Source organism: Tenrec ecaudatus, chromosome 10 (assembly GCF_050624435.1).
Source record: "Tenrec ecaudatus isolate mTenEca1 chromosome 10, mTenEca1.hap1, whole genome shotgun sequence".
Lineage (NCBI taxonomy): Eukaryota > Metazoa > Chordata > Mammalia > Afrosoricida > Tenrecidae > Tenrec > Tenrec ecaudatus.
In genome coordinates this window covers 69,303,207-69,330,137 of record NC_134539.1, presented here as the reverse complement: position 1 = coordinate 69,330,137, position 26,931 = coordinate 69,303,207, and the positions used below count along the sequence as shown (strand labels likewise).

Sequence of the window (26,931 nt, the reverse complement as noted above, 5' to 3'; positions counted from 1 at the left end):
TAGATTGTTTTTCTAAATATTTATCCATGTCTTCCAGGTTTCTGAATTCATTAGAATACAAACCTTCATAGTACTTTGTGATTATCCTTTTTATCTCATTGGGGTCTGTTGTTATTGCCCCCGATTCATCCCTCATCCTGGCTATTGATGATTGTTCCTTTCTATCTTTGGTAAGCTTTGCCAGGGGAGTGTCAATTTTATTAATTCGTTCATAAAACCAGCTTCTAGTTGCGTTAATCCTTTGCATTGTTCTTTTGTCTTCCCACTGGTTTAACTCCGCCCTGATTTTTATTATTTCTTTTCTCTTGCTATTGGAGGGGTAGTTCTGTTGACTCTGTTCTAGTTGTTGGAGGTTTTGTGTTAACATATCTGTCATACGCCTTTCTTCTTTTTTCATGTATGCATTCAGTGATATCAAGCTACCTCTGATAACTGCCTTTGCAGTGTCCCATAAGTTTTGATATGTTGTATGCTCGTTCTCATTAGTTTCTAGAAATTTCCTGATATCCTCTCTGATCTGGACCTTAACCCATTCATGTCGCAGGAGATCGTTGTTTATTCTCCAATTGGTGGCCCTTGCTTTTCTGGGTGCCCTTCTATTAATCTCCAGCTTTATGGCATGGTGGTCTGAGAAAGACGTCTGGATAATATCTATGTGTTTGAATTTACTCAGGCTGGCCTTGTGCCCCAGCATGTGATCTATTCTTGAGAAAGATCCGTGTGGATTGGAGAAGAATGTGAAACCTTTTGCTTTTGGATGAAAGGCTCTATAGATGTCTATCAGGCCTTGTTGCCTAATTACATTGTTTAGCTCTCTGGCCTCTTTGCTGAGCTTCTTTCCCTGTGACCTGTCTTTCTCTGATAGTGGAGTGTTGAAGTCCCCCACTATTATTGTTGTTTCCGTGATTTCTTCTGTCATTTTTTTAATAGTTTGTTTGACGAAATTTGCCGCACCATTATTAGGTGCGTAAATATTCAGTATGCTTATTGCTTCCTGGTTTACTGAGCCTTTGAGCATTATGTAATGTCCCTCTTTGTCTCTTTTTATGTTTTGGATCTTGAGATCCATTTTGTCGGAGATTAAGATAGCCACTCCTGCCTTCTTGGAGTTACCATTTGCTTGGTAAACTTTCTGCCAGCCCTTTATTCTCAGCATATGCTTGTCTGCTTGCTTAAGGTGTGTCTCTTGCAGGCAGCAGATTGATGGGTTATGTTTTCTAATCCAATCCTCCAGCCTCTTTCTTTTAACATATGAATTGAGCCCATTTGTATTCAAAGTGATTATTACAATCTCTGGCTTCATGGTTGCCATATTCTGTTTTGTGTTTTGGGTCTTTGCCTATCTTCCTTCATATCAGTGTACTGCGTTTGAGTGGAGGGTTTCTATCCTGTCCTCTTTTCCATCTGAGACCGTGTTGTCCTGGTACGTGTTGCTGGCATGTTGGCTTCTAGATGGAGATGGGCTATATGGTGGTCTCCTGGTGGTTCTAGTTGGAGCTTGATCTTCTGGCCATAGTGAGTCAGCCAGTATGTTCTGCAGGGTCGGGTGACTTGCAGTATATTTTTTGAGTTCTTCCTTGTCCTGGAAGACCCTTATCTTACCCTCTATCTTAATGGATAACTTGGCAGGGTATAGGATTCTGGGGGAGGCATTTTCATCTTTCAGTTTTTGGAAGATGTTGCTCCATTCTCTCCTCCTCTTCATGGTTTCAGCTGATAAGTCTGAGCATATCCTTACCTGCGCTCCTTTGTATGTGACTGTCTTCCTTTCTCTTGATGCTCGTAGAATTTTCTCTTTTTCCTCTAAGTTGGATAATTTTACAATTATATGCCTTGGCGTGTTCTTCTTGGTGTTTAGCTTAGCCGGCGTCCTCTCTGCTTCCTGTATGAGAGTCGGATTCTCCTTTGTTAGGTTGGGGAAATTTTCTTCCAGGAATTCCTTTGCTATCTTGGCGGTCGATTTGTGTGTTATGTTGTGTTCCGGTAGACCGATTATTCGAATATTATTCCTCTTCATAGCATCTGTCATTGATCTCAGGCTGTCTTCTGTTTCTTTAATTTTCCTATCTGATTGTTTTTCTCGCTTGCTTCGTTTGGTTTGAGCGTCCTCGAGTTCACTGATACGGTTCTCAGCCTCCTCAAGCCTAGATATAGCTTCTGTGACCTTTTGTGTGGCCTCTGCTACCTCCTCTGTTAGTTTCTGCAGTTCCTTTTGGTGGATAGTATTCATCCCCTCTATTGTGGACTTCATCCCCTCTATTGTGCATTTCATCCCTTCTATCGTTGCATCCTTATTTTGGTTTGCTTCTCTTAGCTCCTGTATTACTGCAAGCAGAGTTCTGAAGATTTCCTTTTGTGGCTGATCTATATCTGTTTCTTCTATGAGTGACGTTAGGTCTGTTAAAGTGCCTCGTTTTTCTGATTTTTTTGTTGGGAGTGATGTGGTCTGTTGATTTTTCCTTGATCCTTTAATAGGCCCCATGCTTCTGGGAGACAGGAGTAACCTTATTGTGTGGAGGCTCAGGCCACTGTGCCGTCTCCTGGGGTGGCTGGGGCGGGCTGCGGCAGGCTTAGGGCTGGCACTGGGGACCCAACAGGGCCCCAGGTGGTGAGAGCTGGCTGGAGCTCACTGACGGCTCCTCAGGAACTGCAAAGCCGAGACCCAGGCTCCACTGCAGGTGGAGTGTTTGATCTGCCCGGGCTGTGAGCGGGCGCGGGGAGGCCCCTTGGATAGCTGCGCAGGCAGCTGTGGGACACTGCAGGGAACAATGGTGTTCGTTCTCCGCCCTTTTGGCACGAAACCGCAGGGGGTAATGGCGCCGGCAAAGGAGGCTTGGCGCGAAACCGCAGGGGGCAATGGCGCCCTTCCTCTGCTCAGGCTCAGAGTCGCGGCTGCCAGGGTCCCCGCAGCACCCTGGGGAGGGCACCTACTCTTGTGCCTTGCGCAGGGGGGGGCCCTTGGTGGGCAGACTCAACAGCGCGGGGCGCGGCGCTCCGCGGAAGCTCAGGGTCCGGGACAGGCGCGGGTTGAGCTATGGCTCCTGTTGGCGGGAAGTGCTCAGCGCAGGGTCCCCGCCAGGAGTGGAGCTGGCGCTAGGCTGCCAGGGGCTGGCGGGGGCGGGCGGGGGTGGGAGGCCAGCGCACGGAGGGCAGGTGGAGAGGTCCGCGGCAGCGGTGCGGGTGGATGGTCCCCCGTGGGGGTCGCCAGACAACCCGCGGGTCCGCTCCCCTGAGCTTGGATGAATGGAGGGAGGGACGTGGGCCTGAGGGCAGATCGCTGCCCTGCGGGGAGAGGGGAACTGCGGGAGAGGAAAGCTTCTCTCCCAGTGGAGATCCGCGAGTGGGGAGTGGGCCGCTGGAGTAGGCAGGGCAGGCAAGCGGCTCTGGGCTGGCGTCGGGTTTGGGGATGGAGCCTAAGCCGGTCGCCAGTGAGCTCACGGCAGCTTAGTGGCCAGAGATGTCCCACTAGTCCGGTCCTCTTTCACCTAGACCCCTGCTCCGGACAAATACGTGGGGTAGGACTGGGGTGCTGTCCCAGGGGGATATTTCACTCACCAGACTCTTACTATTCAGCTACCTGGTCGCCAATCCCGCTTTGTTTGGAGGAGCTCTCAGAGTATGTGGGTGTCCCTGTCGGCCATCTTCCCCCTCCCCCCACTCAATTTTTAAAACCATCAATGCTTTGTAATCTGAAAGCCTGGATAAAGAAGAGTTTAACAATTTAAAACAATCAAGCAAGCAAACACAAAAGCAAAGGAAAACAACAAACAAACAAACAAATAAATAAATAGACTTCTATGGGGACATACTTATTCAAAACTATGTGTTTTTAGATACTGTTTCTCTCGTTTACCTGGAAGTTCGGTGTGCAACAGCCCGCCCTTTCCCTTTCATCACCTCCAGGATGATGGGTTAAATTCTTTCTCCCATAGGATGACCCAAAATATTGGTGATGATGGGGGCGGCGACGACAACACTTTCAAATTCAGCTGGATGGTGTTCACAAGCTGGGACTATCTGATTGGCAATCCTGAAACAGCAGACAACAAATTCAACTCCATTACAATGAACTTTAAGGTAAACACGTAAAGTTCCAATGCCCTTTCTTCGTATCTTTAAGAACAGAATGAGAGCCAGCTTCTACGGAGTAGGTGGTAACGTATCTTGACATCCAAAAGAAAGAATGACATCATTTCTGCCTACCTGGATCTGGGCAGGCCTCGGATTATGACCGGAAAATATCTGATGTCAGAACCCTTATACTTGTAGGGATTTTCTTCTCTGAATTTGGTAATAAGCTAATGATGCCTTTGGCTTGGAACCTGAGGCCATTAGTATTCAGAATCAGATATGTGAAATACTAGAGCAACACTCATTAACTATTTACAGGGAAAAGTTAGCTCGATATTTAAAATTACTCTAAAGCATTATTTTGTAGGTATGTATTTTTAAACAACTATAGTAGAGCGATTTGGGTACCGTGAAGGCTGAGTATTTGATAAATCAGTTTGGGCGCATCAGCTCTTCCTTCACTTCATTATGTTATCTCACCTGCTGGGAAGACCCACTCACTAGATTCGTCTACATTTTCATTTCTCCTGTTCTGATGTTTCCCAAAATGACCTCTGGTTTTATGGTACTTTTTGTCATTAAGATCTCCTTTTCTGACTTTGTTCCCTGTTGTTTGCCTCCTCGGTGCAGGAAGCTATAATGGAAGAAAAGGCAGCCCAAGTAGAAGAAAATATCCACTTGATCAGATTCCTGAGGTTTCTTGCTAACTTCTTCGTGTTTCTAACACTTGGCGGGAGTGGATACCTCATCTTTTGGGCAGTGAAGCGATCCCAGGAGTTTGCGCAACAAGATCCTGACACCCTTGGGTGGTGGGAAAAAAATGAAGTTCGTCACTGCATGCTTTTTACGTGCTTAGAACCTGACATGTTCTACTTTGTGGGCTACTCTTCTGTGGTGCATTACATGATGCTCTACTCTGTGTAGCTCCACCCTATGTTTAATTAATTCTGTTGTACACTTTCTACCCTGTTCCAAATTTATTTCCGAATCTATCTACTGTGTATTTTTGTTTTTCATTCTGTGCCATACTGGAATGTTCTAGTTGGAAAAAAAATCTTAGAAACATAATATCCAAACCTGTACTTTTACACATAGCAATGATAAACTTCAGGAAATTAGGTGACATGTTCAAGATTCAAACAGGGAAGGTTAGAACCCAGGGATCTTGATTTAAAACCTAGGATTGTTTCTATTACTGCTCCTTGCTGTCTCAGTAGATATTACATTTGTCATTGATAGGCATAAGTTTTTGAATTCTTTAAAATGGTTATGATGAACCCCGTAATCCCTAAAATCTCATTATTCATAGTAGTTATGTTCGATAGCACAAAGGCTTAAAAGCCGAAAGATTTGTGGTTCCAACCCACTTAGAGGTACATCTTGGAAAAGAAGACTGCCCATAAGCCACTGAAGGTCACTGCCTTGAAATTCCTCTGAGCAGTTCCTACTTCATGTTTGCAAATTGACTCCACACTAGCCAGGCACATTACAAAATGGAATTTGTGAATCCCGAGGATACAGTTTATTTAATTTGTCATCTCTTTTGAAACTGTCAGAGTTCCTCCCCAACTTTGGGCAAGTAGAACTCCAGAAGCCACTGCCCTCGAGCAGATTCCGACTCATTGAGACTCTAGGGTTTCGAGTCTACAACTCTTTACCAGAGCAAATAGCCTCAGTTTTCTTCTTCTTCTTCTTCTTCTTCTTCTTCTTCTTCTTCTTCTTCTTCTTCTTCTTCTTCTTCTTCTTCTTCTTCTTCTTCTTCTTCTTCTTCTTCTTCTTCTTCTTCTTCATCTCCTCCTCCTCCTCCTCCTCTTCCTTCTCTTCCTCTTCCACCTCATCCTCCTCCTTTTTTTTCCCCAAGGAGTAGCTCTTGGGTTTGGGCCCCCACCTTGTAGTTAGCAGACTGATGCTTACCAGGCAGCATTGCCAAGGTTCCTCTGGGCAAATGTGGGTCTCTCCTTGTTTTCATGAACTGCTTCCCTGCTCAGATGCACTGGCCACCTCGCCCTTCCTCATTGCTCCCTCTCCAATCAGCATTCAAATGAGGATGGCCAGCTAGTTGCTATGGATTGAATATTATGGCAGCTACTTATCATCATTTATTTATTTAAATTTATTTTCTTATTTATTTATCAGATATATATATATATATATATATATATATATATATATAGAGAGAGAGAGAGAGATTCTATTATTTGGGAAATAAAGTGTTGACAAGTAGGTGTCTATACCATAAGTGGGTCAGAGAACTAAGGCTAGAGAGAGAAAGGTTGGTTCAGGAAATATTTGTTGCTTGAATCTGCTCTCTTTCATGAAATTATCCCAGTGTATAATGCAGGTGTTTTCAAAATATGTGCAGGTTTTTCCATTGGGAATTTTAGACATCAAGAGACTTCTGGGATATATCATCACTGAACACTCTGCAGAGACAGAGACCACAGATAAAAAAATAATAATAATAAAAAACAACTGTCTTCTGAAAATAGGATTTCCTAGAAAAATCTTAGAATGGAATAATATAACTTTCTTCATTTTTGTGTTTTAAGATCTTTAAACATTTTAAAGATTTCATAGCTGGTAACCCTGCAGATGTGGGACCACACATTTTAGTTGGGAATATCACAAAACTCTCCTGAGAATTTGTGAAGTAATCATTAGTTAAAAATATTTATTTATTTGCTTAATATAGATAAAGTATATCAAAGGAAAGGAAGGTGATTGTTGATTATCACTAAAAGGGTCAGTTTTTTTTAGTTTTGCTATACTCAATTAAAATTCATTTATCTTTCATACACAGTAAATTCTGTTCAGAGGGTCAATTTTTGATACTATTTAACATCCTTCTTATGAAATTTCTGAGTCCAAGAAATTCCTGAGGGGCCAAGAAAGCAATAGATGGGAATTCACGTGCAACTTCACAGACTGGATGGAAAGAATTTTAAACTCACCATCTGTAAGACTACACCGGAGATGCTAGGTTTTGGTTTGGTTTATTTGTTTGCTTGCTTGATTTGAGCTGATATTATATCACTCTGGTTTTGTGATATGCCATGCTGATTTTTGGCTTATGTTGATCACACTAATATAATGTTCTTAACTTCAAAAACTTAGGAAAAACACAGTAAATATAGTTTTGTAGCTCTGCTTGCAGAGGAAAGTAGAAGCTGCTTACAGGAGAGGTTTTGTGCCAGGCATTGGGGGAAAAGAGACATCAGAGATATCTGAAATGTTCTTCTCATTTAAAGACTTTGTTCCAACTTACACAGTATTATATGCTCTGGGTCTTTCCTCGACCTAATTTCTCCTAAGGTTCTTCTCACAAGACTAGCAGAGAGCCAATTTTCCATATTTTCTTTCTTCCCCCATCATTTTCTTATCTTTAGAATCGATGAACAAGCTCCTCTTTTATGAAACTTTTCTACTTTGATTCTAGAAAATTCTGTCCTGTGTTTCTCCTCTTGCTGCTCTGTATTCCCTGGTTTCTTGGAGAAGTCCATGACAGTTGTATTCCTGAACATTCTCCTCAAGCCACTTTTATCCCTGAGCGCATATCCGAGAGCTTGTCCCTTTCTAGTGGATAAAACGGTCCCATTTGCCGATGATTGACATATTAGTGTTTCCATTTGTCACTTCCCCAAGAGATCATTTACCCTTTCTGTGGGAATTTGGCTTTAAGTGTTTCACAATATAAAAAATCAGTGCCTTGTAGAACAGTGTGTTATTTCTGGGTACAGAGTGATGTAAACCAGTTCTTTCAGTAACAGGATGAATACCATCTTTGTTGCTGTATTAAGATCAAACTATGAGAATGCATGAAATAATCTTAAGGTTTATGAGAGATCAAATAATTACAGAATTCTATGGGAAATAGTTTAATTTCTAAAATTGTAGAAATATATATACATAGTAAAAATTGTCATCTTAACCATGTTAAGTGTATCATTGAATAGTATTAATTATATTCACAATTAACACGCAACACATTGACGTTCTACACTTGATCTTAGCCAAAAGGTCGAGAAGTGATGCACATTAACGTTCTGCAACCATAACCACTATCTATTTTCGAAAGTGTTTCATCACCATCAGCAGAAATTCTCTGTCCTGCAAACAATAACTCCCCTTTCTCCCCACTACCAGCTCTGGTAACTTCTAATATGCTTTCTGCCTCTACATATTTTCCTGTTTTAGAGATTTCATATAGAATAACACAGTCTTTTTCCTTTTATATCTGTCTTATTTCACTTAGGATAAGTTTATCAAAGTGTATCCATGTTTCAGGAGCAGTTCGAAACCACCAGACACTTCATGGGCTAGAGATGGGTCTTCCTACTCCTGCAAAGAGTTACAATCTCAGAAACCCACAGGGTCATTGGGGACCAGCCATCTACTTGGTAGCAGTTGAGTTTAATTTGGTTTTAGATCCACATCATATCATGTGTGAGAATCTCATTCCTTTTTGATAGCTGAATAACATTCCATTGTATGCATATACCACATTTTTATTTGTGTGTGTGTGTGTTGATGAACACCTAAGTTGTGTTTACATTTTGACTATTGTGATGAAAGAATAAACAATTTTAAATACAGTTAATCTAGTTCTTCCCTTGTGTCTCCTTCTAGATGAATATGGTTATGTCTCTTCTGGGGATGTTCTGTCCAACTCTGTTTGATTTATTTGCTGAACTGGAAGACTACCATCCCCTCATTGCTCTGAAGTGGCTGCTGGGACGTATTTTTGCTCTTCTTTTAGGCAACTTGTATGTGTTTATTCTTGCCTTGATGGATGAGATTAACAACAAGGTAAACCACGTGGCTGCTTGCCCTTACTTTATCAGTGTTTGTGAAATGTCCAGTGTCTGAAATGCCTTTGAAATCTGTATTGTTTCCATCTCTCTGGTTCTAGATTGAAGAGGAGAAGCTAGTGAAAGCCAATATTACCATCTGGGAAGCCAACATGATCAAGGCCTACAATGCATCGCTCTCTGGAAATAGCACTGGGCCACCTTTTTTTGTTCACCCAGCAGATGTGCCTCGAGGACCCTGTTGGGAAACCATGGTGGGACAGGTAATGCCACCAGCAGAGGTCTAGGAAAATTCATGGGTTACAAAGTGAATTCATCACATCTCCTCCAAGTATGGCCCATTGCTTATTGCTTAAATCAAATTAAGGCTAATTAAATGCTTGATGATTGCTGACCCTGAGCATATATATGCTATATTATACAGTGCTCACACTCGTTTGAGGTAGATACCCCTTTATACTCGTGTTACAGTTGACAATACAAGAAGGGTACTTTAAAGTGATGTGAAGAAATACTATCTATTTATATTTTAATGTATCACTCAGATTAAGTAAAAGGCTCAAGTGAATTTTTTTAATGGAACTTTGTTTAATGTCTGTTTGGCATATTTTAAAAATACTCCTTTGGAAGCACATATTAGCACTAATTTTAGTTATGTTGGTTTTGTCAAATAATGATGTAATGGGTAGCTCCCTGACCTGATACCTGCAAAGTTAGTTGTTCAAATCTATCAGTTTCTCTGAGTGAGAAAGTTGAGGCTTTCCACTGTCATCAAGATGTGGTCTCAGAAACCCAAAGGAGGCACTTCTGCTTTTCTTAATGGGTCAAAAAGTGTCAAAACCAACTAGATGGCAGTGGGCCAGCACTGGTGAAAGGAAACTCTGTGTAAAACATTAGTAAAAAGAGCATTGTGTGATTGTTCCCAGTCCATGATCTTTGATATTTTATCAGTGAAAATGCAGCAGAACCCTATTTCAAGAATTTTAAGATTGTACCTATTTAAAATCTGAAAAGTTTACAAGTTTATTCCATTAGAATTAACATCCTTAATTTTATAAACTAGTTTGGGGTGTAGTTCATCATGGATGAACAGGCTTTGTAAAACTTGACAGAGATACCAGTTTAGTCTCCACATCATTGTGGTCCATGTGATATTATTTCAATAATTTTCACTGTGTGTATGTCTTCATTTTATTAAACAAATATAATTTAAAGAAGTCTGGGTATGATTAGATGCCCTTGGCTTTAATCAGTTGTTCATTAGACTTACACCTGTCACCCACAATTTTAATTGTGGAAAAGAATTAGGAATGTGTATATAATTAAAGTACCATGGATTGCCCAAAGAACAAACAGACCTATCGTGAAAGAAGCAGAGAAGAATGCCCTATTGAAGCAAGAATGGGGACACTTTGTCTCATGTACTTTGGACATGTTGCCAGGAAAGATCTGTCCATAGAGCAGGACATCGTGCTTGGTGAAGAAAAACAGAAAGGCTCTCAACAAGATGGATTAAGACAGGAAATGCAACAATAGGCTCAAATGTAAGACCAATTGGGTTGACAGTGTGGGACCGGGCGATGTTTCATACATTTGTTGTTCATAGTGTTTCTATGAGTTGGAACCGGCTTGGTGGCACCTAACAACAACAGAAGGCTTGGAGGAGCCCTAGTGGTGCAGTGTTTGAGAGCTCAACTGCCAATTAAAAGGTCAGTGATTTGAATTCACTAGCCACTTTGTAGGAGAAAGGTGAGACAGTCTTCTTCCTTAACGATTCTAATTTGGGAACTCTATCATTCAATTCCACAGTAGCCTGTAGGATCATTTTGGATTGGAATCAATTAAATGGCAATGGGTCTTAAATCATACTGGACACATATCTTTAAAGATTGAATCCGAAATGGAGATATAATTAAGGGTCTTGTTTAATCTCATGTTAAGCTCACAGGAAATAGGACAGCCAGCTACATGCTGTTAAATATTTGACCTTCAGACATGTATATTCCATTCTCGTTTCCAGGATGGTATTATGTATGAAGAAAGCACGGGCCACCCGTGTTTAGTAGAGAGTTAGTTGCTTTTACTCCAAGGTATGAGAAACAGAATGAGGAGCCCCTCAAAGGGATTCACATTCTCAATCTAGATAAGCTATGATTGTCTTACCTTATGTGACAAAAGTGACTTTACAGATGTGACTAAGTTAAGGGTTTTGAGATGGAGAAATTATCCAGGTGAGTGAGATCATACTTACATGAGAAGGGCAAGAGTGTCAATGACACTGAAAGGAAATGTAGCAGTAAAGCAAGAGGGTTCCAATCACCACTGATTATTTAGCAGCTGAGCACATCACCACTGCCCCAGATGGGCACCTCAAGGGGAGATGGAAGGTCAAGGAGATGGATTTTCCCCTGGATGCCTTCACCTGGATTTTAGACTCCCAACATCCAGAACTTTAAGGAAATAAAAAGTCAGTGTTTTAAGTCCAAACTTTGATGATCATTTGTTATAACAGTGATGGGGAGCTAATAAGCCCAAACTCAAAAGTCACTGCCATGGAGTGGATTCTGATGCACAGCCTCCCTATAGAACAGGATAGAACTGCGCCTGTGGGTTTCTAAGACTGTACCCCTTTCCAGGAGTAGAACGTACCATCAGAGGGATATATGTGCCCTGGCTGCTTGAAGCAAAGCATTGTCATGGTACTGAATATGATTTTGTTTTATCACATCAAGGCTGCTCCACTCCCTAACTCTTCAGCAAAAGGTGTGATGAATGGAACACTCAAAGAGGCAGACTTTCAAAAAGCCAGAGCCTGCGTCTGTTCAGTGTATGTGACAAAGAGGGCTGGCATAAAGAGTAAGAGACATAGCTCCTCTCAGGCACTCATCTATTAAAAAAAGAACTCGCTGTAAAGAATATGACTTGAGCTGACCGATTTGAAGGATGCCAAAAAACAAGTCATTGATTTAGATTTTCCTCTGGAAACCCTTGGTCTACACTCCTTGTCTTGTCAGGAGGCATTAATTTTTCTTTTTTTTTAAATTCTGCCTGTAGTGCTTTTCCTTGATTCATCATTTTTCCTTACTGCCAATGGTAGCTGGAGGCCCCTTTCTCGTTCACCTCCTTTTCTCCAAATGAGCATTAAGCACTTGGGTGAACGTCTGCAGGAGTCAGTCAGGGAGAAGTTGGTGATTCTGGAAGGGAGGTTGATGCCCCAGATGGAATCCAAGAGAACAAAGCTAATTCATGGACATAACCAAGTGCTGGCAAAGCAAGCCTTTAAGAGATCAATAGGTGGATGTGAGGGAGATCTGGCTGCAACATTTGTCACCCCATTGATCACCAGGGTTGATTCGGCTGATCTGGTTGGTCGGGCAGGTGTCCCCTTCCTCTCTCATTGCTTCATGTACATCCCTGCCGAAGCTGCGCACTCCGTTGAAGAGGATGACCTTCACGGATAGAAGGAGGACCTTCCTTTGGTCAAAGGCATACGAGTAGCAGCGCTCCCCTGCTGGAACCTCCAAACCAGAGATCAATATCTGTATCCGTCCATCTGGGAACAACTCTATCTTTTAGCCACTTTGGAAAATGACATGACTCCAGTACAAATAGTAAAGGCACCAGTTTTTCATGTAAATTTGGGGCACACCTCTGGTGGCATAGTGTATATGGAGAGAGAGAGAGAGAGAGAGAGAGAGAGAGAGAGAGAGAGAGAGAGAGAGACAGAGTTTTCTACTCCCATGAAGAGAGAGAGAGAGAGAGAGTTTTCTACTCCCGTGAAGAGCTACTCTCTGAAACCCAGGGGAACGGTTCTAGCATGTCTCACAAGGTCATTATCAGTGGGAATCAACTTGATAGTTGTGGGTGGATCCCCTCAAAGTCTTGTTCTTTGTTCTGTTTGATCATTCTAGATGTTTCTTCCTCTCTCCTCTAGTTTGCTCCTTCTCATGCTCACAGGTCTCTTTGTATTTTCCTCCCCCCGCCCTTAATCCTCCATGTTGGAAGACACGCAGAGTCACAGTGGCCTCAGCCATGGATTCAAGCACAGCATGGTTACCAAGCTGCCATGTCTTCCTCTCTGCATTAGAGTGTATACGCTTTGGGCTGTTACTTGACCTCCGCAGGAATTTCCCCATAGCAGCCATTTAGTCTCTTCTCCAGTTGATTTGATCCTGGGAGGGCAGAAGAACCATTTTCAGGACAGCTATTTCAAACTCTGTACCAAGACCCGAAGGCATCCTGGTGGTGCAATGGGTTAAGCATTGGATTTCAGACCCCACGGTCATTGGGGCAGACTCACTAGCTGCTCTGCCTGCCATTGAGTCTATACTACTAACTCACAGTCACTCTGTGGGCGGAGTGGAGCTCGCAGTGACCCCGTGGGGTGAGGTGGTATTGTTCCTTGGTGTTTAGGAGACAGGGCATCTTTTTAGGAGCAGACAGATATTTCTTTTCTCTTGTGGGCTGCAGTAAAGCTTTATGGGAGGAGAAAACCGCATCGTTCCCTAGAGCTTGTTGGTGTCTTCAGACTATTGACTTTGAGGTTAGCAGCCAAATGTATAACCCACTATGCCGCCAGGGATCCTTAGTGATCTATATTAATTTGTGTCAACAAATAAGTCAACATGTCAGATAAGAGTGACTTAACCAGTGTATAAAACATGTGCAAAGGCCCTGAGGTCTGTAGATGTGTGGAGTTCGAGGGCCTGAAAGACCAGTTGTTCTGGAATCAAGAAAACAAGGCCCCAAACAATACAAGGTGACAGTGTAGTAGAGTCCCCGGGTGGCCAAATGACTAACCGTCCAAACAGTAGCCAACCTTCCCCCAGCCCCACCCTTGGTGACCTTAGAAGACGTGCTTGGCAATTTGCCTCTGAGGGATCACAGCCTTGAAATTACTATGGATTGGTTCTGCTGTGCACACATGAGGTCACCGTGAGTCAGAGTCGACTTCATGGCAACCAACAACATCTGCAACAGGCAGGAGCCAGACTGTGTGAAACAACCTTCCCATCTTTGCGCCAGTTGTTCCAGAGAATAACTGCATGAAGCTGCTACCTGAAAACATCTAAGTTCACCTCCAGTTCTTCTCTGCTGTTACGATGTGGGATGCTTACAAAAACCACTCAGCCTGTTTCCTCTGGACAGTTCTGGAAGAACAAAGGCTGCAGCGAGCTCATGGAAAAATGAAAGATGATGGGACTTTTCCATGAACTTTCTGAAGGCCTCCTGTATAAAGGCATTAATAACCCCTTGTCCGCCATTAGCTGGGCAAAAAAGAGAACAGGTAAATCCTCCCCTCTTTTATTACTTGAATGAGCGATTTTGAGATTTCTTCTATGTGACTTTTAGGTGGGATCAAGAGCCACTTTCCCCAGCAGCGAAAACATTTTCCACAACCTTGAGGAGAGTCTTTCTCTGTTTGCCTCCTCCATTTTTTCCAATCCTCATCCCATTATTTAAGACAATTTCTGGAAAGATGATACCTGTTTACAAGTCCTTATGATCGGTGCTTTTTTTAATAGCTTTTATCTTTTTTATTATATTTATCTTAGTCTTAGTGTTTATTTATGGTAGATGATATTCACCCTCCATTTACAATAGTAACAACAACCTTATAGAAATTAAATATATTTAAATTAATAAAATATTAGCTAAATAATGGTTCAGATAGCACTTAGACATGGAAAAAAATGAAAACCATACATGGCCATCTGATAGTTAGAATCACTGTTTTGAAGTATGAGGTTGACATGAATCTACAGACCTGTATGCAAATTGTTTTTTATTTTCCCCAAGATAGTTTTCTTTCAGTAGCTATTTTAGAGGGGAAGTGATGTAGGTAACTAGACATAAAAATCAAAGGCATTCTCATATTATGGAAGAGCACTGGTATTTCTGGCAACATATATTTTGTTAGATGTTTGGTTTCTGAAGTGTTAGGACTTGGATTAAGAAAGGATAGAATAGGGTGAGCAGAGATGGACTCTCTTCACTGAAATTTTTACTTGTATATCTAATGTAATATCTATTTTTCATTGCTTGCCTGTTGTCATACAAGTGTCCATCTTCTCTAACTCACTGCACACACCTGTATGCACGTAAATAAAGCACCCAGTTTATAATTGCCTGGATATTTTCCTATGCATATAAAGGAACTCACTGCCATTGAGCCCGTTCTAACTTACAGTTATCCTCTGTAGGGTTTCCAAGATTGTAAATCTTCATAGAAGCAAATAACCGTCTTTCTCCAGCAGAGCAGCTGGCAGGTCTGAACGACCTCTCCTGCAGTTAGCAGCTCCATGCCTGACCCACAGCACCACCAGGGCTCCTTTCTAAACATGGATACTACATACGATTCATATATAACTGTAAATACTTTACACAAGTGCGTTCCCACCATATAGTAATGTAAAACACATTTTTCTATCAGAGCATACCATTTTAGCATCTTTAAACTAGTCTGTTCAGAAATACTTCACGTACAACACAGTTCACCCATTTAAGTATACACTTCATTTGGTTCTAGTGTATTCAGGTAGTAGTGCATCCATCTCCACAACAGAATTTTGTTTTCAAAGGAGCTTTCCGTATTCTCTAATGTGGACCACCATCTTTATTTAAGTAATCTTTTTAAGAGCCTATTTGAAGTGTTTCCAATTTTTACCAACACTTTCATCATTGACTTACATACAGATCTGTGCACTTGTGTGAGTATTTTTTAAAATCATTTTATTGTGGGTTCTTACAGCTCTTGTCACAATCCATTGTGTCAAGCACATTTGCACATATATTGCCTTCATCGTTTTCAAAACATTTTTTTCTACTTGAGCCCTTGGTATCAGCTCCTCATTTTTTACCTTCCTCCGTCATGAACCCTTGATAATTTATAAATTATTAGTTTTATCATGTCTTATACCAACCGCTGTTTACCTTCATCCACTTTTCTGTTGTTCATCACCCTGGGAGGGGGTTATATATTGATCATTGTGATCGTTTCTCCCACTTGTGTGACTATTGCTGTGGGAAAGAGCTCTATGTCTTGAGCTTCGTGGCTCTCGTTGATCAAATTCCCCGTGCTTTAAAATGTGACGGAGATGGACACAGTTCTCTCCAGCGTGACGCACATTTCAGCTCCCCAGTCAATGATGACAGGCTGTTCACCACACCCTCATGAGTGTGGCTACATGTGCACTTTTCAATAGTTACCGCTCTGGGAGCCCCCATCTCAGTGTTCCTTCCTTTGATGTTTTTATTACGTACAAGTTTAATTATTTTCAGCAGGTTAAATCACGGTGTATTTTCTTCTGCGGGTTTCTTATTCATACTGTTTTCCTCCCCATTATATTAGTTCTCTTTGTATTTTTCACACTGATCTGTCAGAAACTTTTTGGGGGGTATGGAGGGGTAGGAATGCTAACCCTCTGTCAATCACATTGCTTCCTTTATGGACCAAGTTTATAAGAGTTTCTCATCAGGAAGGTGACTTATGATACCATGACTTAAAGACTGGGAATAATTGTGTTTGACTAATTTAATAGCAAGGCAGTTTTCTTGTGTTAGATGTTTTATAGTCCCTTATGTAACCTTGGCCTTCAAACTTAAACATTTTCCCCCCATGAAATGATACAGCTGGTGCTGATACAAAGACCATTTGAAGAAAGCAATGCATCTTTTAACAAAGCAATATCTCCACAGGAATTCGTGCGGCTGACCGTTTCTGATGTTTTGACGACCTATGTCACCATCCTCATCGGGGATTTTCTCAGGGCGTGTTTTGTCAGGTTTTGCAATTACTGCTGGTGCTGGGATTTGGAATATGGATACGTAAGTATGTTAATTTTTCTCTTATCAAATTATTCCTTTGGGGGTCATCATTTAAACAGTCCAGGCAAGAAGACGATATAGTGAAAAGTATGGGTGCTCTTGTTTTTAGACATCAATAAAAATAAAGACCAATGAGTACAGTTATGATGCAGCGGCAGGCAGACTTGAGGATCATGGCTTAACACAAGCCTAGTAACACGAGCACAGGGTTTTTCAGATGCTGAAGCGATGGACCTCAACCTGGGAGTGAAAGTGCTGAAATTGTTGCATTGGGGACCCATAGGCCATTCCCTTCCCACGCCGGTATTGGAATTTCTAGAGACAGGACGAGATAGAGAGTAGCAGCTACATATCCTAGTAATTCTTTTGACCTTTTCTAAACAAACCCCCTCAAAATTATGATGTATCAAGTACTGGGTAGTAAACTGGGTGATTAAAGATTGAATAAATATGACCGTTGCTTCCAAAAGCTCATACAAACTTGGCAGAAACACATCAGGAACGTTTTGCGGAAGGTCCCTTTTACTGATCGGAATTCCGGGATGAGCCCTGCAGGTTTGATTTTCTTCCCCCTGCAACAACAGCGCATATTTCCCTGGACCCAAATGAAGCTGACCCCAATAATAGCTCTGGGTCTGTGCTCAGCCTCTGAGACCCCAAAGTGGGAAGTGGGCAACAGAGCAAACATCTCACATAGTCTCACATCTCTAGGCTTCCACTTTTCCTCTTTTGCAAAGGAAACTGCCTCCACTAGTCTTGGGGAAATATCACCTGGGAAATAATATTGCTCATTTACTGAAAAATCCTAAAAGCACTTACCAAGCACTTAAACTATCTTTGAATTTCCTTCCGAGGGCCGTCATTATCCAGTATGACCTGTTTCGTTCATCTGGCTGAACTCATTGCAGCTATTCTTTCGCTCAGGTGTGCGTAGACCACAGCATTGTTCTCCTTTGTGAAGTTCAATCAGGTGGGCTGTTGCGGTCTGCACCGGGGGATTCGTCTAGGGGTGTTGCTGCCCTAGAGTTTGCCAGGGCTGATTGCTTCTTCTCATAATGATCTCAGCTAGCGTGTCACCGCCTCAGAGAGCTTCTCTGACTAGCAGTCACTCTCTTCGGCAACACACTGCTTAATTTCCCCCAGAGGACACACTAAGGTTTCCTTTTTAGAAAGTCTGAACTTTGATGGTCTCTGCTGGTTGAAATGCTAACTCTAGGAAAGCACCGGCCTTGGCCCCTGTGTTAAATCATTCTGGACCATTGGAAGGCGCTGTATCACTATGGGTGGACTGACTGATGTAGTGTTGCTCCTTGTTCCCACACAGTCAAGGCAGCACTGTCTAATGACAGGCTTTCCTACCCTCCGGGCTATGCCGATGGAGTCAGTTGCAGCTTAGTGTTCCTAAATCAATGCCGTTTTTCATTCTTACGGTGGTGGAATAGCCTTTACTGCGGATGGCCCTCCTGGCTCTGCCCTCCATGTCTGGAAAAGTCCTAGGTTCAGAGTTGTTAGGACCCGAGCCTCGTTCCTCTGCACGGCCATCTGACTTTGAGATCAGACCATGTATTAGGTCATCTTCCTTGTCCTCACTCAAAGTGCTTCTTCAGATGACCGAGTACAGTTAGGTAATGCTCTTTGAGGAAGACAGTGAGGTAATGCTATAGATCCGAGATGCATTGCTTTTCCTGCCCGGCTGTGAGGTATTTGGCTGGCAGCATGTCAGTTCTGGTTTTATTTTTTTGCCTGATTCGGCTTTTCTAAGGAAGGCTTACAAATTGGCATTTGTTCCTTAGACCATGGCTTGGTTTCTGCTAGCCACTTATTCCTTTATGTTGCCTTCTTGTTTGAACATTTGTTGCAAATATGAAGTCCATATAACATGACCTAGATGCATCAAAGCTAACATTAAATGACTATATTTATTATTTATTGAGTACTGGATAGGTACAAGGTATGGGCGGGGGGGGGGGAGACAAGCTTCTCATTTAGATCATAGAGAAAGACTTTTCTCCCATGTTACATGTAAAGGACCTCTTTAGAGAGACCATGATCATTTTTATACATGTGAAAGCATTAAGATTAGAAGATGCATCTTTGCTATAGAGCCTACTCTTATTGACCCATCAAGAGAAAACCTTAAATTAAATATTTGAGTGCCTCATAGGTACAAACCCACTATTAATAAAACCCTGTGCTAGGTGATAAAGGGATACTGAGATCAGTTGATCTTTGTCCCTATAGAAGGGCATCGTGTTTGGTAAAGTAGGTCAGTGAAAATGAGGGAGACTCCGAATGACATGGACTGATACAGTGGCTGTAGCAAGGGATACAAACATGACAATGGCTTTGAGGATGGCACTGGACAGAACTAGTGTATGTTGGGCTAAGTGGACTTAAAACCCAATTGACAGAACCTAACATCAACAGAAGATGTAATTCTAAGGAGAGGTTACAAATGTGGGCCTGCAAGCTAGATTCAGTTTAAACACACACACACACACACACACACACACACACACACACACACACTTCAAAAATTTTCTGGAAAAATGTAATTGAAAGATCATGGAATGTTTTTACTAACATAGATATGTGCTTGTGGTGCTCAGTGATTATGTTGGTTTGGTATGGCTCTTAATTAGTTGTTATTTCAAAAGTAGACACATCTTGAAAGCTTTTAATTTGTGTTTTGTATTTAAAATTTTGCATTTTGTTATGAATTGGGTGATGGTTTACAGGGCAGACCATCAGTTTTGCATTCAATAATTCATACATATTTTGCTTTGTCTCATTTGTTGCAATTCCCTCTAAATCACAAATGACTATTTATCTACCCTGTTGCCTATTACTTCCCTTTCTCTGGTCCATTTCCATCCTGGTAGCCATCAAAGAATGTTTCTTTCAGTGTGAAAACCTTTCTTGAGTTTGTAAAATAGCGATCTCACACAATGTGTCTCCTCTGTGATTGACTGATTTCCTTCCATACACTGTCCTTTAGGTTCATCTGCATTATGAGCTGCTTCACAGATTTATCGTTATTCTGCTCCATTGCGTATATTATGTTATGGGTTTATGCCAGACTGTGTTCATCCAGCCTCCCACTGTTGGGCATTTAGGTTGTTTGCATCCTCTTGCTCTTGTGAATACTGCTTCAAACTAACATGTGTGACTATATCTATACGTGTCAAGACTCTTATTTCTCTAGCATCTCTAAGAAGTATATGTCACATACTTCATATGCACATGTATATGCCATTTAAGAAGTCTAAGTCATATGATACTGCTTTTCCCAACTTTGGGAGGAAGCACTCCACTGCTTTGCCCAGTGGCTGCTCCATTTTACGGTCCCAGCAGCAGTGTGATGGTCCCTGTTTCTCCAGTCCTTTTGCAGTATTTGCTGTCCTCTGGTTTTCTAACTGCTACAAATGCTGACGTGCGGTGATAAACCACTGTTTTGTTTTGCATCTATTGAAAGGTTTAACGATCATAAGCATTTCTTCATATAGTTGTTATTCACCTACATGTCTTCCTAGGTGATGTGTCTCTTCATATTGTCTGCCCCTTAAAAAATTTAATTTTTGCCTATTTCTCACTGAGATGTCGAATTTTTCTATGCCCTTTAGAGACACACTTCTTGATGAGGTAATGTTACTAATATTCTGCCAATATTCTAGGGTTTCTCTTTAGGACTTTGATGCATCTTAGTGCATCCTTGTCCGTGGTTCCTTTTCCAAAGGGGAATTGATGAGAACATGTCTCTGAAAATTTGTGAGCATCTACCAGTGAAGCTGTCTGGGCCGACTTTCTTTCTTTCTTCTTCTTTTTTTTTTTGGTTATGAGTCTGTTCAAATCTTCTTCAGTTTGTGTTGATTTAGGTGGGTAATAAGTTTATCTACATTTATCCGTTTCTTCTAGATTTTCAAATTTGTTGGATTCCCTTTCTTCCTATTCCATTATTATTCTTTTTATGTATGTTGATTCTGTTGTGAAATTGCCCATCTCATTTCTTATTAACATTACTTGAATCTTCTTTCCCTTCTTTGGTTGCACTAGTGTTTTGTTAATCCTTTTGAAGAGCCGACTTTTTATCTTGTTGATTCTTTCTATTATTTTCAATTTGATCTATTTCTGCTCTACTCTTTATTATCCCTCTTATTCTGGTGGCTCTCAGTTCATTTGGCTGCTCTTTTTCCATTTTTTAGAGATGTTGGGCTAAAGTATTGAATTTGGTTCTGTCTCCATTTTGGGGTATTTTTATTGCTGTAAGTTGCCATCTGAGAATTGCTTTTGCTGTATCCCAAAGGCTTTGGTACGGTATTTTTTCATCTGCCGTTGTTCTAGTGACATTTAAATTTTTCATTTTTATATTCTTTATTACCCAGCAATTTTAAAGTAGGGTTTAATTCAATATCCATGCATTTGATTTTTCCCCTTATCTTCCAATTGTTGATTAAAAAATTTTTTCCCCTCCTCTCCCCACCTTTCCCCTCCCCTTCTGGTCGATTTTTAATTTTATAGCATTGTTATCTTACAAGGAGCTCTGCAAAAACTTGATGGGTTTAAATTTGTTAGTGCTTGCTTTGTGGACTCATATAGAGTCAATTCTGGAGAATGGCCTCTCCTATTTTTGTTGCAGAGGGCCAATCCGACATGTCTTCCATTGATTCTTGATCATATATTACATCTTACAATGGTTTAACATCAACTAATTCTTTTTGGTACAGAGCTCTTTTTATTCCTTCTATCTTCTTTTGATGTTTCTGGTGCTGATCAATATTTTGCCCATAGAATCCTTCAATATTGCTATACAAGGGCTGAGTCTTTTCTTTAGTCCTTTCATCTTGAGGAATGTGCAGGATGTTTTTCCCTTCAAACTCTAGGTCTTTGTCCATTACATTATAATATTGTAATGTCCTACTTTGTCTTCTTGAATTTGAACTCTTCACGTCAGTTCTTTTGTGTCATCATTTCTTCTTTTTGTTTTAGGTTTCTATGTTCTAGAACAAGTTCCAGGGTCTCTTCTGACATCCAATTTGTAGTCTTCTTTCTTTCTTGTCTTTTGAATTAACTTTTATTTTCTTCTTATATGATGTATTTTATGTCCTACCATATTTCTCTGGGTTCTTTTCACTAATGTTCAATGCTCAGATATATTATTGAGATAGCATGCAAATTCAGTCTTGTTCATCCGTTTTTTATACTGTGTTAGTTTGTTTGTTTCCATGATGGTAAGAGATATGACATCAGCATTTATAATACCAGAAGTCTTCCCCAGGGTGGACAGATTTCCACCGAGTTTCTAGACTAAAACAGACTAAGAAGTGGGGCATGGCAACCTACTTCTGAAGAAGTTTGCCAGTGAAACCTTATGAGTTACAGCAGAATCTTGTCTGATATACTGGCATAAGATGAGTCCTCAGATGGGAAGACATGCAAAATATGACTGGAATGAAGCTGTTTCTACAAAGTAGAGCCAATCTTAAGGATATGGATGGAGTGAAGTTTTCAAGAACTTCCTTTGTTAAAGAGTCATGATTCAAAATGAGAAAAAATAGCTGCAGGTACCAAGTAGTCATATGACTGTGGAATGTGTGGATTATGAATGTATACACATCAGAAATTAAAGCAAGATAGAATGCATATAGATCAATAACAAATGCATTAGTCAGTTGAAGTAGACTGGTGCTGGCCATTCTGAATGAGGCAATCATCTGGTCTACTCTGCTGGGAATGACAAGTTGAAAAATCAATGTCATCACTTTCATTGTGGAAAAGAACATTTTCATCATCCATCACTGTCAGTAATAGACGCGTATCCATATGCCTACAAGGAAGAACAGTTAATTACACAATATGTTTACCAACTTCTTCAGTCTGAAATTGATCAAATATATAGTCTATATGAACTGATAATTGTTGGTGATTCGTATGCAGAAGTTGAAAATAAGGAAGAAGGCTTAGAAGCTGGGAAACAATGAATTTTGATGATAAAAATTATGCCAGAAACAATGAATTTTGCCAACCAACAAATTTTTCAACCATGTAAATGTCTATACACATGGACTTTGCTGAGTGGAATGCACAAGAATCAAATCAATTAACTCTCTGGACAAAGATTGTAGAAAAATGCAATATCACCAGAACAAGGTCTGGGGTCAACATTAGAATATATCGTCAACTATTTACATGCAAGTTCAAGTTGAACCTGAAGAAAATTAAAACAAGACCACCAGAGCTTAAGTACAATAAGGAGTATGACTTAAATTGAGGCTTAGAAGATGGTAGATAATTTGTTTGATGATACATAGTTGATCAGTGGTAGAACTAGAACTAAAATTCATGTCCTTTTGAAACCAACAGCCAGATTCCCATTAGATACACTTCACATTTAATACTTATAAATTAAGTACTAGACATTTCTAGATCTACACTGAAACATGACTAATTTATGAACCAAGGAATGGCTTTTGAAATTCAAAGTGCTTCCAGGAACCCACAAATTACTAGCAGTTGAATGAGATTAGTAGGTGAGACTGGGATATATACTTAGAGGATAAACTGACAGTTTGTAGCTAGAAATATGGACATACATAGCCAGCTGGGAATTCATGGGTATCTAATGTAGGAATAAGAACACGAATCAGGAATGGAATTACCTGTATTTTAAGTTTAATTTGAATCTGTGGAAGGGGGTCTGCAATAAGGAGGTTCTTGATCTCAAGTAATATTGAAGTGCAAAACCTTAAAGCACTAAATTATCCACTATATGAGACTAGGATTTGTACAAGAGCAGTGGTTCTTAAATTTGAGCTTGCATCAGAATGTCCTGGAAGACCTGTGAAAACAGAGAGTTTTGGTTCAATTCACGTGGGTTGGACCTCTAAAATTTGCTTTATACCAAGTTCCCAGGGATTGCTGCTGTTTCTCATCTTTTGTTCATAATTGAGAAACTTTTTCCTAGAGCCATGATTCCAGATGTGGGAAATGGGATTTGTGTGAATATCAGGCAAGTCTACAATGACAGAATTCTGAGATCCTGAATTGTATATCATGATATCCATCAGTTGGCAATATGCCACAAATAACTAAGTCTACAGAGGGAGGATTTTCCCAGGCTTTTTAGCCCAATGAACACCATATGTAGAAGACTGACTATAGTCTCCATCAAACAAAATTCCAAAACATTTTTTAAAAGATCATTTTCAATCATTGACTATAATGAATCTCAGCCCAAATTCAAATGGGCACCTCAAATGGCCAGAAATCATGTCAGGGATGTATGGACTTTATGAGCTCATTGCATTTACACCATATGAATATGTCCATTAACTCAAGTTTCAAGAAAATATGTTTTTCCTGTTTATTTACTTTTTCTCAAGCATTACTTCTCTTTAAACCTTTTATATTTTAAAGCCAATTGAGCACATATATATTCCATATTTATTCACATTTATATAATCAAAGTATGACTTCATTTTAAAAATTATAAAATATAGTCTAATCCTCATATAAGGAACCCTGGTACAAAGTGGTTATGTATTGTACTAACCAGTAAGGCCAGCAGTTCAATACCAGCAGCTGGTCCACTAGAGAAATATGGGACATTCTTCTCCCTAAAGAGTTAGTAGGAGTTTCTGAGCTTAATCCTAAAAGATTTAAAGGAAAAGTCTTTTAATAGCTAAGTGTAATTTTCAACTAATTAGTTTAAATTCAAAAGGAACTGAGAAGTTATCTAGCTCAAGAGTTAGCAAACTTTTTCTGTAAGGGCCAAACCCATTTACTGGCATAGAGTTGATTCTGACTCAAAGCTACCCTATAGGTTAGAGTAGAACTGATCCAGGAGTTTCCCAAGGCTCTAAATTTAAAAAAAATCATTTTATTGGGATCTCTTACAGATATTATAGCAATCCATAATTCAATTAGATCAAGCATAATTACACAATTGCTGCCACTCTCATTTTCAAAACATTTTCTACTTGAACCCTTTGATATCTATGCCATTTCTTATACCATCCACTGTATCTCTTCACCTGCAATTCTGTTATTAATTCTCCTTGAGTGGGGTTATACAGACATCATTGCTATTAGTTCCCCCTTTCCCTCCTTCTCCCTGCCCATCTTCTTCCCATATCCTCCGGGAATCATTACTCCCTTTACTGTTTCTGAAGGGTTTCTCTATCTTGGATTTCATTCATCAAACAGCCTTAATTATACAAATGACAAGGCACAGGTCTCACAAAATTAATGAGGTAAATTTAACACCATAATAGTAAGGGGATGAAATATTAAAGAACTAATGGATAATTATGCGTTTCATCAGTGCTATATTGTACCCTGGATATATCATCCCTTCCATGGGGCCCTTCTCTGAGGGACTGTTTTGGGTATCCACTTTGTCTACACCCCTTCAGATCAATTTGATTGCTTGTTTTTCCATTTCTTATACTTATTCCCATTGACACATCATGATCACACAACACAGGCTGATGTGCTTCGTCCATATGGGCTTTGTTGCTTCCCTGCTACATAGCGGCTTATTTTGCCTCACCAAGACTCTAAATTTTTATGGAAGCAGATTGCCACCTATTTCTCTTGCAGAGTAGGTAGTGGATTTGAAGTTCTGATGGCTTCAAAGCTTTTTGTTTTCATCCAAAGCACCCATAGATTGAATGTGAATGTGTTCCAGCATCAGGTGACAGGTAATATTTTCGGGCAAGAATGTGCCCCAGCCCCTGATGGAGTTGGTTTTGCTGACTTATTTATGGCATAATGGTTATGCATTGGGCTGCTAATGACAAGTCAGTAGTTCAAAAGCATGAGCTGCTTCCAGGGAGAAGAATGAGGCTTTCTACTCCCATCAAGAGCTACATTTTCAAAAACCCATAGAAGGCAGTTGGACCCTGCTCCATAGAGTGACTATGAGTTGGAATCAGCTCAACGGCAGTGATTTTGTTTTTGGTGTCCTTGAGAAAACTGAAGCCCAAAGAAACAAAGCGACTGGCCCAGTTCATCTAACTAGGAAATGTTTTGGGAAAGTCTACATTCAGGTCTTTAAAGAAAAATTCAATTATTTTATTGGAGGCTCGTATAACTCTTATCACAATCCATGAATTCAGGACTTAATCCCAGTCACATATCAGGCATGGTAGCCTGCCCCAGATGCTTTTTCTACCTTAGGTTAATTTACACATCAATGATGTTATTCTTTCAGTTGCTACTGCTTCAAGCACAGCGTGAAGAAAGATGTTTGTAGAATTCCCTTTGTGTTTCTCCAGTCACCTAATTATAAGAATGTGTCCATCTCATATGATCTTTCGAGGTCTATGTGCTTGAAGATACCCGGTTGACTCAGTAGTTCCATATTCAACTCTAACTTTAAGGTTGGAAGCTTGAACTCACCAGCTGCTCCTTGAGAGAACAATATGGCAGTCTGTGTCCATAAAGAGTAAAACTTCTCGGAAACTCAGTGGGGCAGTTCTACAGTGTCCTACGGAGTTGCCATGAATCCGAATCAAGTTTCTGGCCCTGGGTTGATGAGTACTTGTGAGAGTAAAGGAAATACATACCCAGAAGTCGGAGTTTTTTTCTACTCTCTCTCTTTTATTATCCTTTAATTTTCAGTACTTTGGTGGGCTAAGTCATGATACCATTTCAAAGAGGCCAAGGTGGAAGATTTGATTCCTGAACTGGCAGAGAGAAAAGCGATTCCAATGATACAGCTAGCTTAGGTTATCCCACTGAGCATCATTCAAGCGGGTATGTAATCCCCTTGGGCTCCAGGAGACAATGTAGAAGAACTTCAGCAATACACTTCCACCGAAGGAAAGATGCAGAATTAATACTCTCAAGATGAAAAGAAACTCAGTTTTCTCCATAAAAGATGCAGTTTCCCCACTGTTTATTTCAGAACAGAAACTGTCAATCAAGTCTTGTTACATCTTACAGATATGAAGCTGCAGGATAATCTTCAAACTATTGAAACTATTTTAATACCATTTGAAAATATCTTGAATAGACTCATATTGAATTTATCTAGATCATTTTTATCCTGCCTCACCTACAGGACAATTTATTATTTTACTCTGCATCATTTTGTCTTGTGATTTAGCCATTCTTATTCTGCCATAAATCCTGTTTCCTCTCTGAATCAGTTACAGGACAAATTGCCCATATTTTTCTACTGTATACAAGAGTGGTGCTGACTTGTGGGAAAGTGATGAAGTGG

General features: G+C 40.5%; 1 protein-coding gene across 1 annotated transcript in view; it reads left to right on the top strand.

Moving 5' to 3' along the window:
* The window catches only part of TMC1 (transmembrane channel like 1), a 150,582-nt gene that overhangs the window by 95,846 nt on the left and 27,805 nt on the right, over nucleotides 1-26,931 (top strand). Inside the window, exons 9-13 of the mRNA XM_075559547.1 lie at nucleotides 3,933-4,077; nucleotides 4,702-4,896; nucleotides 8,698-8,877; nucleotides 8,981-9,142; nucleotides 16,578-16,706. Of these exons, the coding sequence (XP_075415662.1) occupies nucleotides 3,933-4,077; nucleotides 4,702-4,896; nucleotides 8,698-8,877; nucleotides 8,981-9,142; nucleotides 16,578-16,706 (811 nt within the window). The remainder of the gene's footprint in view (nucleotides 1-3,932; nucleotides 4,078-4,701; nucleotides 4,897-8,697; nucleotides 8,878-8,980; nucleotides 9,143-16,577; nucleotides 16,707-26,931) is intronic.